Genomic DNA, 19,442 nt, shown 5'->3' with positions numbered 1-19,442 from the left:
GGGGTACGTTTATAATGTATTTATCATAATGAAAAAGTGTTAAGATCGTAGATGATATTTATGTCAAATAGACATTCGCAAGTAGTTTATTAATAATAATAGCTCCCGTATATAGCGTTTAACGCCTTGGGAGTAGCAAGGTACAGCTTGCCATACTAGAGCCGTTCGGTATACAAGGAAGGTAATGTGGCTAGCACTACGCTTCAACCGCCTATTATTACCTCAGGATTGTGAATCCCAAGTACTCATTTAAGGCTGAGTCGACCTAGGTACCCAAACTATTTTTATTTTAATAAAAATAGTCGGCTGATGAAATGCCGGGTGCGGGAATCGAACCCACACCTTGAGATTGGTAGATGAGAGCCTGTACCTCTACGTCACCGGGCACCACCGGGCAAGTAGTTTATTACATTTTATTTTTTTCTTCCAACCTGTAGCCTAATTTTTCAAACCGTCACTGTATTTTTAAAAACAAGTTCTTTACAAAATGGTAACAAAAAGACCTTGGTTTAAGTGCAAATAGCCCCGACCGGAACAAGGTGGAGGCTGCTTTCGCACATTATTAGTACACATGTATTTAGTAAAGGATAGCTTTGACAATTTTTGTTAATTTTGAAGTATTATTAAACCACCAATAAATATTTCTTGAAAATGTCACAAGGACTGTATTTTAGTTGAATTGATGCTAAATATCCGTGTTATTTGTTAATAAGCTTAAAAAAATAATTTGTACTTCGGTGATTCCTTTTAAAAATTGCTCGATTTTCAAAAAAATTTTGTACGTTACTGCGTTAGGATAAAAAACTATTCTTTATTGATTCTGATAGAGTTTTTTTATTCTCTTTAATTTTTACATCTTGAAGTTTTTCGCTATAACCCACCGTTTTCGAGTTATTTACATTTTTTCCCAAAAAGTACCAAAATTCAAGATGGCGGCCGATTTTTTTTTGATGACGCACACATCGGACAAACGGGGACTTTTAGTATGTTAATAAGGGTTCCTAAGGCTAACTATTTTCAATGGTCGCAGCTTTCTAAAAGTTTTTGCAAATTCAAAATTATTTGCACTGGCCTATTCTATTTTCTATTAGTCTTAAATATTAGTATATTTATTAAAATCAAGTCTGAATCGGTACTTTTGAACCTTTAGTACTTTTCTTAAATTTTAATATAGAGTTCTAATGTAGTGTCGATATGATATCACGACAATAGTCATCAAAGCCACCTCCTGATATTAAAAAATATCATCAGAAAGAATAAATAGGTGAAAAAATTGCAAATTGTTGGTGGCTAGTTCATTTCTTTCTTAAAAAACTAATCAAGGCATATGTTCACAGAAGTCAAAAAACAAAATGCTCAGGAGACACGGTTCTCATCGAAAAATAATGTTTTCAGAAAAGTTTAAATGAAGGGTAAAAAACAACCCTTCCATTAACCAAATACTAGAGTTTATACAAAACTGAGTTTATGAATTTAAAGTTGATAGATTTATATTCCGTTTGCTAAAAAAAAATATGAAAATAGAGCTAAAAAATAAAACACTTCAAAAATTTCAATTGCGTTTTTTTTGGATCTGAGTGTATTAAATATATTTGTACTTAAAATTAAAATTCATATTTCTCGACTTGAAATGATTAATAAAGTTAAAATTGCATCGGCCTGTGTATGAAGGAGAGACTGATGATATAATTTTAAAAAGTTTTAATTAAAAAAAATCATAGAAATATTTGTAATTCCTAAAAATAGAAAAATGCGAAGAAAATAAGAAATAAAACTAACAAACAAAATGTTTAAAGTTAAAATAAAATACATTTCGTATTTTTGAGATCTCAAAATGTATGCCCATAAATTATCTAATAATTCAAACGAGAATACTAAAAATTAAATATAATATAAAATGTATAAACTTATAATTATTATTTTTTTTCCTTAAAATCCCATTGATATATATTTTTGTATACTTTTTCTTTATTAAAGTGCGAATATATTTAAAACGTTGTCAACGTGAGAAATAAACTTCCTAAGTTTTTATTTGTATTCTAGAAACTTTGGCATCATATTCTGCAAATAAAAACAAATAAAAATGTTTGTATAAAAATTTATACAAACATTTGTATAAATTATGATTTATTAATGACGAATAATTAAGTATTGAATATGATTTATTATAGTACCAGAGCTAGCAACGTCGGAAAAACAAGTATTTTAAGACGTCTGGCTCTTTGATATATCTTTTACTATGCTCTTTAGAACAGCATGCCCGTCTGGTTGCTGCTAAACGCTGCGTTCCCTATTGCGCATTGAAATAAGAGCCTATATTTTTATTAGTCCTTTAAATTCTAGTATGGAATATAAATCGAACATGTCTCTCGAGTGTCGGAACTCTTGTCTCGAGTGAATCGAGTGTCTACGCACTGCGCTATGGAGACATGTTCGATTTATATTCAATACTAGAATTTATAGGACTAAATTAATAAAAAATATAGGATCTTCTTCCGATGCGCAGTAGTGAACGCAACGGGTATCCTCTCTCTGGAACGCATGCTGTTCCAGAGAGCATAGTAAATGATATATCAAAGAGCCAGACGTCTTAAAATACTTTCTCGAAAACGTTGCTATAGTCTATAAAATGAATAACTTTGAATTTTGACCGTTATTGTTTACCAACAGGGCAAATATAAAATCCTTCTATCAAAAAAGTTACTCATATTCTTTAAATTGAGTGCTTGAACGAATCAGATAGGTAACTCTTTTTACTTTCGTGAAATAGAAAAGGAAAATAATAAAACAAGAGACAGTTCTTCCTCTTCTTGCAAAAATCAACACAATTGTCAAAAGTAAAAGTCATCAGCTTTTGACATTTCTAAATATCAGACCAATGCCGTCTCTAAAAGAACAGCCTGAGAGCGAGATTTATGACGTCACGCTAGTGAAATACTACGGATTAATAAATATGTTGTAGAATACATGGAAAACATAATAATTCCTCGTATTTTTGGTTTGTATTTTAAAAATGATACAGTTTACATGAAATATACATAATATACAGTTAATTAATACAATATATATATATATATATATATATATATATATACCTATTTATAGTAATAAAGACTTTGGCAAATTAACTATGAACCATACAATTGCAGCAAATGTTTTACAATATACAAATAATGAATAGGTACATAAGATAATGGGTAAAATGTAAAATATATTTTAAATTTTGTGGTTTGAAAATCGATCTAATTTAACAAAAAAACATTCAATATCTACTAATAGTGATGTATTATTATTTGCATTCCCAAAATGTATATGTATATTTTGCAAGTATCAATGTTCGAAATATTATATTTGCAAATAATACAATATCATAGAAAAAAAGACGTCAGCGGTGGCTATGAAATAAAGATCGCTGTCATTTTATATGTAAAATTATTCTAAAATTTTTGATTTTCATGAGATTTAGGTTCGGGAAAAACGCTGATTAAGTTTTCATTTGTTTTTTCATTATTTTTTTGGTTTAAAAAAAACGTGGTTTAAAAAAAACATCATAGCCTTTATCAGTGTTGTCATATGAAAAAAATAATGTCGAATATAATCCAAAAAATTACATATAAAATATTCACACCACATAATGTTTACTGCAATTAATAAACTAATATAAACTTGTCAAAAGATGACCACGTATTTTTTAAAATTATTATTCTTAACACTAAAACTATCTACACTGACTATGGAGTACGATTTCAGTCATAGTAAGTAGTAGACATTGAATGTTGTTTGTTAAATTAGATCGACTTTCTTTTCTTTTATATATATTGTATTTATTAACTGTATATTATGTATATTTCATGTAAACTATATCATTTTTAAAATACAAACCAAAAATACGAGGAATTATTATGTTTTCCATGTATTCTACAACATATTTATTAATCCGTTGTATTTAACTAGCGTGACGTCATAAATCTCGCTCCGAGGCTGTTCTATTAGAGACGGCATTGCGTCAGCATGGCCGCAAGTTGCTAACCTAATAAAATTAACTTTAGGAACTGTTAATGCCGATTTTTGGATGAAAATTGGTGTCAGGTTTGGCGTTTTTCGACATGAGAAATTTCATTTTGATGTCAGTATGACTCCTACTTGTAGGGGGCACCACCTACATGTTTTTGAACTGTTTTGAAGAGTAATAACTTTTCCCCGTACCTGTATTAAACTACTGAATGAAAAAATATACATTTTCGCCGTTTTTTTTGCGTAAAAAAGGTTTCTTGGTAAAAATGGTTCACCAGATACTTGGAATGGAAATTATCGATACATGTCATCAATGACTGAAATGAACCTTTCACAGTTTCTGTTGAATCTGACACAAAAAATATACAGATTTATGATTTGAATCTAATAATCTAAATCACCACAATACACCAAACCCCTTTTACTTTTACACTGGACGCGCGTTTCGCTAACCATGTTAGCATCATCAGCAGATGATTATAAATCAGTTTATAATGATTATAAATCAGTTTATAATGATTATAAATCAGTTTATAATGATTATAAATCAGTTTATAATTATCTGCTGATGATGCTAACATGGTTAGCGAAACGCGCGTCCAGTGTAAAAGTAAAAGTGTTTTGGTGTATTGTGGTGATTTAGTGTAATTTTATTTTGCTGTGTAACACCAAAGGTTCCAACCCTCAACTGTAATCTAATAATCTGTCTAGTAAACTTGTTTAATTTTTGTCAATATTGACACACGTATTGATTATTTCGTTTCCAAATATCCTGAGAACTATCCCTCGTAGCGCATTTTACGAACAGAACTTTTTTACGTAAAAAACGGCGGAAATGTATATTTTTTACTCAGTATAATACAGGTACGGACGAACAGTTAGGTGGCCCTTCCTACAACTAGGAGTCATATTAACGTCGAAATCAAATTTCTTATGTCAGAAAACACTAATTTTCATCCAAATATCGACCTTACTTCAGAAGTTATTTGGAAAAAATCGAAATAAAAATGAAATTTCTACACAAATTTATACAAACTTTTTTAGTTATTTTTATATGCAAAATATGCTGTCGAAATTTCCTGAGTACAATTCGGACCACCCTGTACATACAAGGCAAACGGCCTAATAAAACACATTTGTCAAAAATTAAAAAATATTTTAAAAAGTTTAAAAAATATAAAAAAGTTAAAATAATTTTCTTATTAAAAAAATCTATTATCCCTGCCTTTTTTGGATTGTTTTCAGGTAAAAACCGTTTATTTTTGTCAAAGTGGTAATATAAGATATTTGAACTACCCAATAAATAAAAAGACTTAAGGTGCATTTTCATTCCTCCGATATCCGATTATACGATATTAATTTGATTGGTTGAATTTAAAGACTCTGATTGGTCAGAAAATTTTTTAAATTTATTGTATTCCCATGCCTCCGTTTATTTGTGACAATTCCATTTGTCATGTTTCATTATTTTTTCATTTCCATACATAACAACATTCAAAATGTAAAATTATAATTTTTCCCTCCTTCCCGGGTATTTTTCAAGTGCCTATAATTTGTTTGATTTTTTCAGATAAATAAACGAGATTTGGTATGTTAGTATGTGACATGAATCAGGATTAATTTACATATTAAATTATTTGTGGTCACTTTCTGTTTCACTGGAAATAACTACAACTTTTGATTTTTAAATGGTACCCTCGGTATTTTTTACTTTATTCAATAGAAAATGACAGTCTGAATTAACATCTCACGTGTCAACTTTTGACATTTTAGCTTAAATAGTATTTTAAATTTCATTCTAGAATCTCATGGCTGTCGTCAAGTAGCTAAAGCAAGTTATTAAATTTAGTGACAAGCATGGTGTAAACAACCCGATTTAGTACTTGCGCAAGTAACAGATTTAGTAAACTGAGTAGAAACGATTCCTATTTACTTGCGCAAGTGGTCATCCCCACCTCTGTTTTTGAGCAACTAAAGCGCAAATAAAAGCCGACTAAAGAAGTATAGACCGGCCAGTTTAGCCAAGTTCATTATTAAAGACTACTAGCGTTTATTTTATTTGAATTATTAATAATTAATTTTGTCTCAATAAGTTTGTAGAAAAATATCGTGAAAGACGATGCTTATGGGAAACAAGGACTGCCGTTTATAAAAATAAACATACTCTGAACCCGGAATACAGCGTATAAGGGAGTTGAGATCATGGGTATAGAAGGATTCGGATTTCATGCAGGGTTGGCATGATATATATCAATGATATATATCATTGATATATATCATATTTACACCTTGATATATATCATGATATTTATAAAAAAATAAAACTCAACAATCAGAAAGAAAAAAACAAAAAAGATAATATTGATTGGATCTGGGACAATTCAAATGTACCAAAAATTTAAAAAACTATTTAATAGATTTTGATATAACTTGACCCGTTTATAATACTTACTATGGGTCTTAATTTGATGTAATTAAATTTAAGTTTAATGGCCAGGGGCGGCGGTGAGACGTCACTGTTAAATTATTTAAAGGAAAAAATAGGCACGTCACTGCTTTTTTAGAAGTTTAAAATTATTTTGGAATTTAGTAATTAAAAATATTATTTTTTTGTCTCTTGACTTTTTTGTCTATCGTATCCCCTGTATCTCGAAAGGAAGCTTTAAATCTTACAAGTTGATATGAACTTTTTGTTTTATTTTTGCAATTTCTATCTTAATAGACGATAGAACATTTTCCCGATTAAAATCTGAGACACCCTGTATATCGGATATATATCCGATATTTGATATTTATATAAATATCACGATATTTGCCAACCCTGATTTCATGAAATTAAAAACAAAATAAAGCATTTATGAAATCGGGAGCAGGTTCGAAGGATATTTATGTCTCCAGTTTAAAATCCCGTTTAAATCAACAACTAAACAGCAATAAAAATTAAAATGTAGACTGTCACTAAAATGAAGGGGTAAATTTTAGCTTCTTGATTTGGTAGATTGCTTTAGCTACTTGATACGTGTAACTGCCGCTTATCAAATAAAATGAAAAAATACCGGGGGTACCATTTAATAATAATGGCTCCCGTATATAGCGTTTAACGCCTTGGGAATAGCAAGGTACAGCTTGCCATACTAGTGCCGTTCGGTATACAAGGAAGGTAATGTGGCTAGTATTACGCTTCAACCGGCTATTATTACCTCAGGATTGTGAATCACAAGTACTCATTTAAGGCTGAGTCGACCTAGGTACCCAAACTATTTTTATTTTATTAAAAATAGTCGGCTTATGAAATGCCTGCTGTGGGATTCGAACCCACAACCTTTGAATTGGTAGACGAGAGCTGTACCTCTACGCCACCGGGCACGGGTGCCATTGAAAAATCAAAAATTTAGCCGATGAAACAGGAAGTAACCTGATGAAAAAAATTGAATACGTCAATCAATCCTGATTTTTGTCATATACACACCAAATCTCGTTCCTTTAACTGAAAAAAATAAAAAAGTTGTCGGGATTACACTGTTAAAAAAATGTGCCACCCTATACATCTGTGAAACATTTGAACTACTCCGACTTAAAAAAATAATTTAATTCTCAGTACTAACTGGTTCTCTGGCATGATGTATCTGAATGTGTTTGTTATGATTCGACTTAGTAGTGGACGTCTTACCGCAAATGTGACACGAGTAGGGTCTCGTACCCGTATGCACCCTCATATGATCTTTTAAGTAGTACGACCTGTGAAACGACTTATTGCACACGTTGCACACGTAGGTCTTTTCGTTTTCGTGCTCCTTCACGTGTCTTTGACAGTTGTACTTCCTGATAAACTGGGCGCCGCAGTGGTTGCACGTGTACGGTCTGACGCTCTTGTGCGAGTTCATGTGAGAAATGTAATCGGTCTCCCTGATGAACGCACCCTTGCACTGATTACATTTAAAGGGTTTTTGCGTGCGGGGCGCGTGCGTCCACTTGTGCAATTTTAGGTTCCATTTGGTGGTGAACTTTTTGTTGCACACCGTACAAGAGAAAGCCTTCTGGTTTAGGTGAGTTTGCATGTGCGGTTCCATCGAAGTCTTCAAATAGATCCCTTTGCAGATCGGACACACCCTGTTCAGCTGCAAAAAATAAACAATAAGTAATAATACATAATATACAGACAGGGTGGTCCGAACTGTATTCCGGAAACTTCGGCAACATATTATGCAGATAAAAATAAGTAAATAAGTTCGTATAAATGTATGTCCTAAAACGCTTAGTTTCGGAGATACAGGGTGTAAAAGTTTCATTTTTATTACGATTTTTTCCAAATAATTTCTGAAATACCGTCAATATTTAGATAAAAATTGGTGTCTGGGAGTTTCTTGACATGAGAAATTTGATTTTGATGTCAATATGACTCCTATTTGCAGGGGACGTCACCTACATGTGTTTTAACTGTTTTGAAGTGTAATAACTTTTCGTCCGTACCTGTATAAAACTACTGAGCGAAAAAACATACATTTCCGTGACTTTTTACACAAATGACACCAATTTTCATCCAAATATTGACGTTACTTCATAAATTATTTGAAAAAAAAATCGAAGGACGAAAACAGTCAATATATGTCATTACTGACAAAATATAATTTGATAGTTATTTGACAGAAATAATAAATTTTAGAATTTTATTTTTTTATATTTATCATAATTTTTTCTGCGAAAAAATGATGATAAAACTGTTTCTATTGAACTTTTGGCACAAAACCATTTAAAATTTAAGATTTCAGTCTAATAACTATTTAGTCAACATGTTTAATTTATGTCAATGATGACAGGTATTGATAATTTCGATTCCGAATATCTCGAGAATCATTACTGGTAGCGATTTTTACCAAGAGACCTCATTTACGTAAAAAAGCGTCGTAAATATCAGTATACTCAGTAGTTTTATACAGGTACGGATGTAAAGTTATTACTCTTCAAACCAGTTAAAAAATATGTAGGTACTTGCACAAGTAGGAGTCATATTGACATCAAAATCAAATTTCTCATGCCAAAAAACTCTCCCAGACACCAATTTTCATCCAAATATTGACGTTACTTCATAAATTATTTGAAAAAAAAATCGAAATAAAAATGAAACTTCTACACCCTGTATCTCCGAAACTAAGCATTTTAGGACATACATTTATACAAACTTTTTTACTTATTTTTATCTGCAGAATATGCTGCCGGCGTTTCTGGAATACAGTTCGGACCACCCTGTATAAGGTTATTAGGGTGGATTAAAAAAATAAACTATTTTTTTCACTCTATACTCTGAAACAGGGTTGGAAAAAATCATGATTTTTTTAAAAAAATAAAAAAATCAGATGTTTTGGATTTAAATCAGATTTTTTTTTATTTTAATTCAAAACAATATTTAAATCGGATTTCCAAATGACTAAGACTTATTTCCAATTAAAGTCCTATCCTAAATGGCTAAATCTTTATAACTCTGTCCGTTATCGATAACATTAATAATTCTAGGGTGCGTTTGTCATTTTTCCACATCGGTTACCAATATATTTCGCAAAAAAGTCGCTCGCTTCAGATCAAAAGGATTTTTTTTCAAACGTCTTAAAAGTATTAATTTTTGTCATTTTAACGCCTAGGTATAAAAGTATAGCAAACGCCACGAATGTTTGGGAGTGATTCATCGGTTGCTACCATGTGAACTAATCTGTTCCAAGGTCACATAAAACTTGATTCCAGTGCCGTGGTGTTTCAAGTCATATAATAATCAATATATAATCTGTTGTTTATGTTTTTGTGCATGAAATATTAAATTTATTATTATTGATGAATATTACAAAAATATTTATTAGTAACAAATTACTTAAAAAAGGAATATTGAAAACTTTTCAATGAAAATGAGGTTTCGCCAGTTGATATGCATGGGGTTCCTAAAATGACGAAATTCATAATATTCTGCTGCATTATTCATCATAATGTATTGAATATGATGTTTGTTAATAAAATTATTTCCTTAACATGGATAAAAATATCCAAATTTATACTAAAACACAAAAATAAAATAATCAATAATAATTCCAGCAAACTGTCAAAACATATATTTGGTTATAAATATAAACTGTAATGCCCCATTGGCCGCACTGCAAGCACACCAATGGACTGACGCACAAAAACGAATCAATCAAAGAAACGCGATATAGTATCGTCTTTGTCGATCACGCTAACATTTTAGAATAAGTAGGAGGAGCGCAGGCAGATGATTAGACCGGGCCTTTAAAAACCTATTTCGCAAAAAAGTCGCTCGCTTCAGATCAAAAGGATTTTATTCTAACGTCTCATCAAGCGTATGAATCACTCCCATTTTAACATTCCTAGGTATTAAAGTAAAGCACTGTTACGCCTAAGTACAAAAGTACAAAAATATATTATTAAACTGATATTAAGTGTCAAATTCAACGAGTGTACAAATTGTTGCTTGATTACTGTTTATATTATTTGCAATGTTTGAAATTGATTAAAAATGATTTGTAATGTTTTAAAAAAATAGTATGCAAGTTCTATTAGGAGTAAAAATGTACTTTTTGTGCTTCCTTGTAACGTCGGAATAGCTTTACGATGGTCCTTCAAAGGAGTATAATTCATCAAAAAAAGTATAATTTTTACTCCTAATAAAACAATACACTATTGTTCGGAAATACTCTTAAGTCGAGAATGAAATTAGTATTATCTAATGTCAAAGTGTAAAATACTCACTGAGGATCAAAATGTCGGTAAGAATTTGGAAAAATACAACCATTTAAAAAAAAATAAAACAACAAAAAAAAGTCATAAAATAAATTGGAATTGTTCGAATTATTGATAAAAAGCTGTTAAAAATATTGTGGATTTATACAATAAGTTTGACGATGAATATCTTTTAAACGGATAATTTAGTCGACTTATCATAAGAAACCATTTTTGTAGTCAGTGAATTTCCTACAAAACCATAAGTTGCGCGTATCATAACGATTTTTTGTTAACGAGTTGTAAAGTTCATAAGAAAAAAGAAAACTGCACTAAAATAATTAAACTTCAACCTTTAATAACTTTCGAACGGAGAGGTTTACAAAAAAATTGTATTGAAAGGCGGAGGACTTTCTATTAAAATTAAGAGCTCATACTTGGAGAGAATTTTTTTGAGGTGTCTAGCAACCTTTTTTTCAGAGTATAAAGTAAAAAGAAAAATAGTCGATTTTTTTGACCCACCCTAAAGGTTATACGATCTGTCGACTTGGACCTAGAAAATCCCATATAAATTTTAAAAACAATGAATAAATTTTCCCCATTTTATTTACAGAAAAATATTTATTAAAAACTTTTTAAAGAATTCCTTGAAATGAAGCAAATTGTTCATTTTCAATAGCATCTACGAATTCCTTTTGGAGTTCAAATTTAAAAATACTAAATTAGTTGAAAAAATAATCCGTTCCCAAATAGAATAAAAAACATGCCACCTTCAAATTCAATTTTTTAATGGAAAATTGACGTTATTGTTGCCAAAAATAATTTGTAAATATGAATGAGACAATTAAAGAAAAAAAAAATAGTTTAGTGGTATTCATATACAAAGTGGTATTATGGAAGAAATAGTCTACAGGCTGTAAAGGATTTATTTTCTGTATGTTTTCCAAATAGGCGAGAATAGTAACTAAAGCCTATTATAAATGTAAAAGGAGTTATGTTGGACGTACCGAATTGGGATCTCTGCCGTCGGGCAGGTACTCTGCGTTGTGGGCCCTGCGCATGTGCCTAGTGAGGCCCGCTGTGTGGATGAATTTTTCACTGCATTGCGTACAGGATTTAGGTTTCGGGTCGTGTTTCTCGTTGTGCCATGCGAATTTTTTCTTCGAGTGGAACACCTCGCCGCAAAAGCAAACATAGTCCTTCAGTTTTTTCTTGATCTAGAAATATATTCGGTATTTTTCTATACAAAAATAAATATATCAAGCAAGAGAATGATTAAAAATAAACGCAATCCAAATGTCTACTCTAAACATTAAGAATTAAAGATAAAACACTCTACAGGGTGATTCACAGTATAGTAGGTTTGATGTTTTGCATAATGTTAATATATATGATTATTTATCAATATAAAAGAAGTCAAAAATATATAGACAGATAGATAGATAAATTTTTATTTATAAATTTGAGATAATTGATGTGATAGAACTTACAAAAAAATGGTGCTTGTTTCTGTGCTGTACTAAATTCGAGTGTCTCTTAAACCTTTCTGGACACATGGGACACTGGATAGGCGCGTTTCCGGTATGACAATTCCTGTGTTCCTCCAGTTTCTGTTTCACCAAAAAGGCCTTATCGCACAAATCGCATTTGTACGGTTTTACACCTTCATGTCTGGCTATATGCAATTTCAGACCTTGACGCCTAAAAAATAAATCATTATAATATGTTAAAACTTACACCTTAATATGTAAATAACAATTTTTGAACGTCCTGTATATTGTTTCCTTACCTGAAAAACAATTTTCCACAGATATGACACTCCAGAGGATGTATTTTCAAATGCTCGTTGAATTTGTGTTCCATATCAAAGTCTTCATGGCATATTCGACACTTGTATCCCTTCAGACGCATCACTTTGTGGAATTCCAAATGATGAGCCCTCAATTCTTTTTTGGTTTTGAACATTTTATCACATTGCTTGCACATATCCGGTTCTTCAGTCTTGAACTCTTTCAAATTTTCTACAGATGGACCTAGACAATGTTAGGTGAGAATTAAATGAAAAATTAGTTCAAACATATCAGTGTTGTACCTGTTTCTATATTATCGAACCCATCGGCCTCGGCATTTTCAGTTTTAAGTTTGTTGGTGAACACATTGTTGAAACTAGTCTGTGGCTCTTTCTTGGCGCGTTTTTGCTTGATTAGTAACTTCTTAGGCTTAATTTTTATCATTTCTAACGCAACAGGCTTGTCTTTCTTCACTTTAGTAACGTTTTCTTTTACGTCCTCTTCTTTAACAGGGTCATTGGAATACACATCTATTGTAAACAAAAATATTAGTATGCGGGATGTTCCAATATTCCGTAACTACTACGTATTTTTGGAATCAAAATAAGTTCATTGGACACAATTTACTTCTATACTAAAGTGCTTCGTTTGACTGTAAGAGGGCATCATTCAAAAATAAACCCAAATGTTAATTAATGTAAAATGTATTCTTTGTTTAAGCTTTTTGAGGCTTGTTGACAAATAAAATTTGTGATACTAACATAAAATTCCATATTTTCGTCAACTAGATTATTAGAGCATAATAACTGTATGAGCCGCCGTAGCTTGATGTGAAAAAAACCGTTTTTTTTAAGTCAGCTTTGGGAAAACAATTTTTTCCCCAAAAATTATGCGCGGTGGCGTTTTTTTTACAAGAGACAAAAAATTTTGTAAATACTAGGACCATTTTACGAAAAAAAATCGGTTATAGGTTAAGTTGAAAAATAATTATACTAAAATTTAATTAGTGGTGGGGGAGTTTTCACCCTTCCCGTACTTTTTCTTGATTTTTGAGAAAGTCAAATGGTAAAGTACTTAGTGAAAAATAGCCACCCAAAAATGTATTCAAATCGGAATAATGGTTCTTAAAATATCTGGAAAAAATTGTTTATTTTTTTTTGAAGTTTGTAGCCCTCTAGCGGACAAACGAAGCACTTTTGTAAATTGTAGCAGGTAAACTATGTCCAATGAATTTATTTTGATTACAAAAATAAGTAGTAATTCTATATCCACGGAATATTGGGACACTCTGTATAGAGAGTAGAGAGAAGCTGTAAGATGGAGGGAGACAGTGAGATGGCGAGTGGAGGATAAATACCACAATATATAGCACAATGAAATATGAGAAGAATTAAGGTACAGGTAGAGAGATGGTTGTTGAATAAAGAGAGAAAAAATAAAAAAAAATTTCGAAAACCATTATACAAGAACTTTTTATAATACATAAATGAAAATACTGCTATATGCGAATCAGCAAAAACTTTTTTAAATATTTTTATTTACATACCTTTTGTATCAGTCTCTTCATCATATGAATTAATCTCTGACCTAGTATCCCAAGAGTTTGGTTCATAACACATTGGATCATCCTGATCTTGATAATGTTGTATTTGGTTCCATGTTAAATCACTTCCCATGCTTTCTTGTCCTTTAAATACCATGAACTTATAATACATATGGTTTTTTTAAAGAAGTATTTTACCTGAGAGTTCACCTCTAGGCGGCATCTTTTCATCCGACCTGATATTAACATTTCCCATACAATTTTCACTAGGCTCTGGCCCTTTTGGTTCCATAATGTGAATGAAGCCATCATTATTGCTCTTTGGCGACATGTTCATTCCGCCTATAGTCATCAGTATGGGAGGACTACTCTGTTGCCTCATTGAATCAAAATTATCTTGAGGAATGAGTGTGGCATTGGGGAAATCGCCTAAAATCACTTGCATACCTTCTATGTCATTCATGAAATCTCCTTCATTATTGTTGAGGATGTTTTGAGAATTGTAAATGGGTTGAGACTGAAAAAAAAATCATTTTAATTTGTGTCAAGTCATGTTTTTGAGAAATTACTTGTTCAAAAGTTGAGGCAATGTTGTCTGACCTAAGAACAACTGAGACATTACTTCTTTGGTCAATAAAGTAATATTCCGGAGTGTTGTCATTGATTTGCTGATGTTCAGAATGAACTGATGGTCTAAAAAATCAGTTAGTTATTTTTTAATTTGTATAAGATTTGTTTGGTCTGATTTAATTTAAAATAGAGTAAGACAATTATTTGTTACACCTGTGTCTAGGACATGAAATATTAAATTGTAACATTCAGCATTATAAAATTTCAGCTATTTAGGGGATATTTCAGCAAACGAAATATTATACTATGACTTTGTTAAGCACTAGTAAATTTTACTCCTTTAAAGGGTAAATGGAGTATGAAAAATTATTATTGTATGAAAATTAGTTACCTTTTGTGTCTAAACATAAATGAAATAGTATACTATGACTTTATTAAGCACTAGTAAATTTTACTCCTTTAAAGGGTAAAATGGAGTATGAAAAATTGTATGAAAATTAGTTACCTGTTGTGTCTAAACATAAATGAAATATTATACTATGACTTTATTAAGCACTAGTAACTTTTACTCCTTTAAAGGGTAAAATGGAGAATGGAGTACGAAAAATTGTATGAAAATTAGTTACCTTTTGTGTCTAAACATAAATGAAATATTATACTATGACTTTATTAAGCACTAGTAACTTTTACTCCTTTAAAGGGTAAAATGGAGTATGAAAAATTTTCTGAAAATTAGTTACCTTTTGTGTCTAAACATAAATGAAATATTATACTATAACTTTATTAAGCACTAGTAACTTTTACTCCTTTAAAGGGTAAAATGGAGAATGGAGTACGTAAAATTGTATGAAAATTAGTTACCTTTCGTGTCTAAACATAAATGAAATATTATACTATGACTTTATTAAGCACTAGTAACTTTTACTCCTTTAAAGGGTAAAATGGAGAAAAACTGAGTACGAAAAATTGTATGAAAATTAGTTACCTTTTGTGTCTAAACATAAATGTAATATTATACTATGACTTTGTTAAGCACTAGTAACTTTTACTCCTTTAAAGGGTAAAATGGAGTATGAAAAATTTTCTGAAAATTAGTTACCTTTTGTGTCTAAACATAAATGAAATATTATACTATAACTTTATTAAGCACTAGTAACTTTTACTCCTTTAAAGGGTAAAATGGAGAATGGAGTACGTAAAACTGTATGAAAATTAGTTACCTTTCGTGTCTAAACATAAATGAAATATTATACTATGACTTTATTAAGCACTAGTAACTTTTACTCCTTTAAAGGGTAAAATGGAGAATGGAGTACGAAAAATTGTATGAAAATTAGTTACCTTTTGTGTCTAAACATAAATGAAATATTATACTATGACTTTATTAAGCACTAGTAACTTTTACTCCTTTAAAGGGTAAAATGGAGTATGAAAAATTCTCTGAAAATTAGTTACCTTTTGTGTCTAAACATAAATGAAATATTATACTATAACTTTATTAAGCACTAGTAACTTTTACTCCTTTAAAGGATAAAATGGAGAATGGAGTACGTAAAACTGTATGAAAATTAGTTACCTTTCGTGTCTAAACATAAATGAAATATTATACTATGACTTTATTAAGCACTAGTAAGTTTTACTCCTTCAAAGGGTAAAATGGAGAAAGGAGTACGAAAAATTGTATGAAAATTAGTTACCTTTTGTGTCTAAACATAAATGAAATATTATACTATGACTTTATTAAGCACTAGTAACTTTTACTCCTTTAAAGGGTAAAATGGAGTATGAAAAATTTTCTGAAAATTAGTTACCTTTTGTGTCTAAACATAAATGAAATATTATACTATGACTTATTAAGCACTAGTAACGTTTACTGCTTTAAAGGGTAAAATGGAGAATTAAAAATTGTATGAAAATTAGTTATTGTCATTGATTTGCTGATGTTAAGAATGAACTGATGGTCTAAAAAATCAGTTAGTTATTTTTTAATTTGTATAAGATTTGTTTGGTCTGATTTAATTTAAAATAGAGTAAGACAATTATTTGTTACACCTGTGTCTAGGACATGAAATATTAAATTGTAACATTCAGCATTATAAAATTTCAGCTATTTAGGGGATATTTCAGCAAACGAAATATTATACTATGACTTTGTTAAGCACTAGTAACTTTTACTCCTTTAAAGGGTAAATGGAGTATGAAAAATTATTATTGTATGAAAATTAGTTACCCTTTGTGTCCAGACATAAATAAAATTTTATACTATGACTTTATTAAGCACTAGTAATTTTTACTCCTTTAAAGGGTAAAATGGAGTATGAAAAATTGTATGAAAATTAGTTACCTTTTGTGTCTAAACATAAATAAAATATTATACTATGACTTTATTAAGCACTAGTAACTTTTACTCCTTTAAAGGGTAAAATGGAGTATGAAAAATTGTATAAAAATTAGTTACCTTTTGTGTCTAGACATAAATAAAATATTATACTATGACTTTATTAAAGCCCTAGTAACTTTTACTCCTTTAAAGGGTAAAATGGAGTATGAAAATTATATCCAAGAAAGGACATATTAAATTTTGACTTTACTGAGCAGTAGAAACTTTTTTTCCATTTGGGAGGTAAAATAAAGTATGAAAAATTATAGGAAAATTCATTTCATCTGACTCTAGACATGAAATACTAAATTATGTCTAATATATTATATATATTATAGATGTTCATTCAGTTAGAAAGTCCAATAGAGCAGGAAAAAATTGAGGAGTAGAAACTTTCATTCCATTTGAGGGTTGGGGAGTATGAAAAAATTTTGTGCATCACAAAAATTTTTTACATTACGATATGGGAAACAGGAGTTGTTTATAATATTTAAATTAGAAATTGTTTATAATATTTACATTCAAATTAGAAATACTTACCTAGGAGATAAAACATTATTTGTCTGAGTTTGGCACGCTTTATTTAAATCAGAATTGACGTTCCACTCGGAATTTGATACCTGTGAGAAAGAAGTATCAACACACTCTTCTTCATTAATGTTTTGATGGTTCTCGTATTCCCTACTGGGTCCCTGGTACACATTTTCCTCATAATTACTATCAGATGTTTGGTTTATAACGACTTGTTCTGTTTCTTCCTTGTATTCAGATGTCGCTTGTTGGTTTTCTTCACTGTTAACCTCACTTTCATTCTCCTCCTCCTCACTAGTTATACTTTCTCCCTGGCTGTTCAATCCATCCTGGTCCAATTCAACCACTTTTTCAACCAAATCCTCTTCACATTTATCTTTGTTGATGATTTCAATTGATTTACTGGATGACTGTGAGGTGGAGCTAGGATCGCCTTCAAACGGCAAGGCTTTGATGTGAGGGGGTATGCCATTGCTGGACATAATCAGTTGCTGCTGCTGGTAGAAATATGGCATCATTTGAGGATTGTAGACGGCAGGAACTAGATACTGTTGAGCAAAAGGATTGAGAGTGAGTGGGGGAAGGTTAGGTTGATGAGGGGCAGAGGTACTCATACTTTGTTGGTACATAAAGAAATGGTTTCCTGGCATTTGGGGTGCCATGTGGGAAGAGGGAGGACCTAAGGGTACCTGATTTAAGTACGGAGGCATGGAACTGTTTGATGGTGGACTGGGACTTTCAGATATTGTTGAAGCACCTGTAAGTACAAACAGAATTAATCGATTCTCATAATTTACAGGTAAAACATTATGCTGACCTTCAGAAACATCATCACTATTGGAGGAACTTGGTATTTTAGACGGTTCATCGTGAAGAGAAATTTTTACCAGAGCATCAATAACTTTTTGCTTAGGATGACTTGTTAAGTGTTGTTTTAAAGTGATTCCTGGCCTTAAATACAGTGTACACACTGGGCACATTACATTAGAATCCATGGTTTCTAAACTCGACATTTTTGGTTCTTTTTCGGCTCTGGACAATATATCCAAAAGGATGGCACAGCTTCAGCCTCCAACAATGTTTTAAATGTTGATTTACGTCATATTTTACTAAAAAATAATTATAATTAAATACTTATTATCATGATTATGCTACAAAGTAATTAAATGAGAAATATGTTGTTAAATATGAAATTAGTTTACTTGTGGTAATATCTTACAAATCTGCGGTCTTTCCTATTAAAATACGGACCAGAAACTGGTATTTTCTGTGAAATTAAACCAATATAAGAGATGGCTCATCAGTACACCCCAAGTGAACAGGAGTATTGATCTGTTAGCAAAATCAATGTTGAAATACAAAAGGAATAAATATTGCATTTGGGAGTTGGTTTAAAACGTCATTACCATTACACAAACTCATTACAAAACCACATTTTTTCACGCGAAACCTTTTATATCACAGTCCAACTAAACAATACAACAATATCATATAAAGCAAGGCACTCCTAAGTTTATTTTAGACATAGCAGTTGAGCGATCGAAGGAACTTACAAAATTTCTAAAAAAGGATTTCTTCCTAACTAAAACTAAAACACCATAAAATCCAAAAATAAAAAGATAACAATTAAAAGTTTATATAAAAATAATTCTTTCAGCTGTTATGTACATGAAATACGTACAACAGCTCGAAAGTACTGTGTAGGGTTTTTTGTTTTTCGATTAACTGTAAATTTGTTGACATAGAATTTTTATTGAAGAGAAAAACATTGAATCTATATGTGCTTTTGCATTTTTAAGCTTATTATTTAATTCTATTCAAATTTTCGTCATTAAAATAGGTCAAACAAGTGTAATTTTGTAAGAACATGATTATTTACATAGATTATTTACTT

At 30.7% G+C, this 19,442-nt stretch overlaps 1 protein-coding gene across 2 annotated transcripts; it reads right to left on the bottom strand.

Moving 5' to 3' along the window:
* Positions 1 to 7,439: 7,439 nt before the first annotated feature.
* On the bottom strand, positions 7,440 to 19,217 carry LOC115884035 (zinc finger protein 37 homolog). Of its 2 annotated transcripts, XM_030902477.1 has the most exons (11): positions 19,102 to 19,217; positions 18,366 to 18,657; positions 17,558 to 18,305; positions 14,637 to 14,760; positions 14,266 to 14,584; positions 14,071 to 14,211; positions 12,827 to 13,054; positions 12,524 to 12,767; positions 12,225 to 12,435; positions 11,742 to 11,951; positions 7,440 to 8,132 (listed from the first exon to the last, which is right to left on the bottom strand). In XM_030902477.1, the coding sequence occupies exons 2-11, from the start codon at positions 18,559 to 18,561 to the stop codon at positions 7,602 to 7,604; spliced, it is 2,952 nt and encodes a 983-aa protein (XP_030758337.1). In that variant the 5' UTR covers positions 18,562 to 18,657; positions 19,102 to 19,217; the 3' UTR covers positions 7,440 to 7,601. The 2 variants fall into 2 exon arrangements, with proteins under 2 accessions (XP_030758337.1, XP_030758338.1); XM_030902478.1 differs by having other exon boundaries at positions 18,366 to 19,217.
* Positions 19,218 to 19,442: the final 225 nt, after the last annotated feature.

The sequence above is a fragment of the Sitophilus oryzae genome, unplaced genomic scaffold (genome assembly GCF_002938485.1).
Source record: "Sitophilus oryzae breed Bouriz unplaced genomic scaffold, Soryzae_2.0 scaffold_2008_pilon_pilon, whole genome shotgun sequence".
NCBI lineage: Eukaryota > Metazoa > Arthropoda > Insecta > Coleoptera > Curculionidae > Sitophilus > Sitophilus oryzae.
This window is presented reverse-complemented; position numbering and strand designations above follow the sequence as displayed.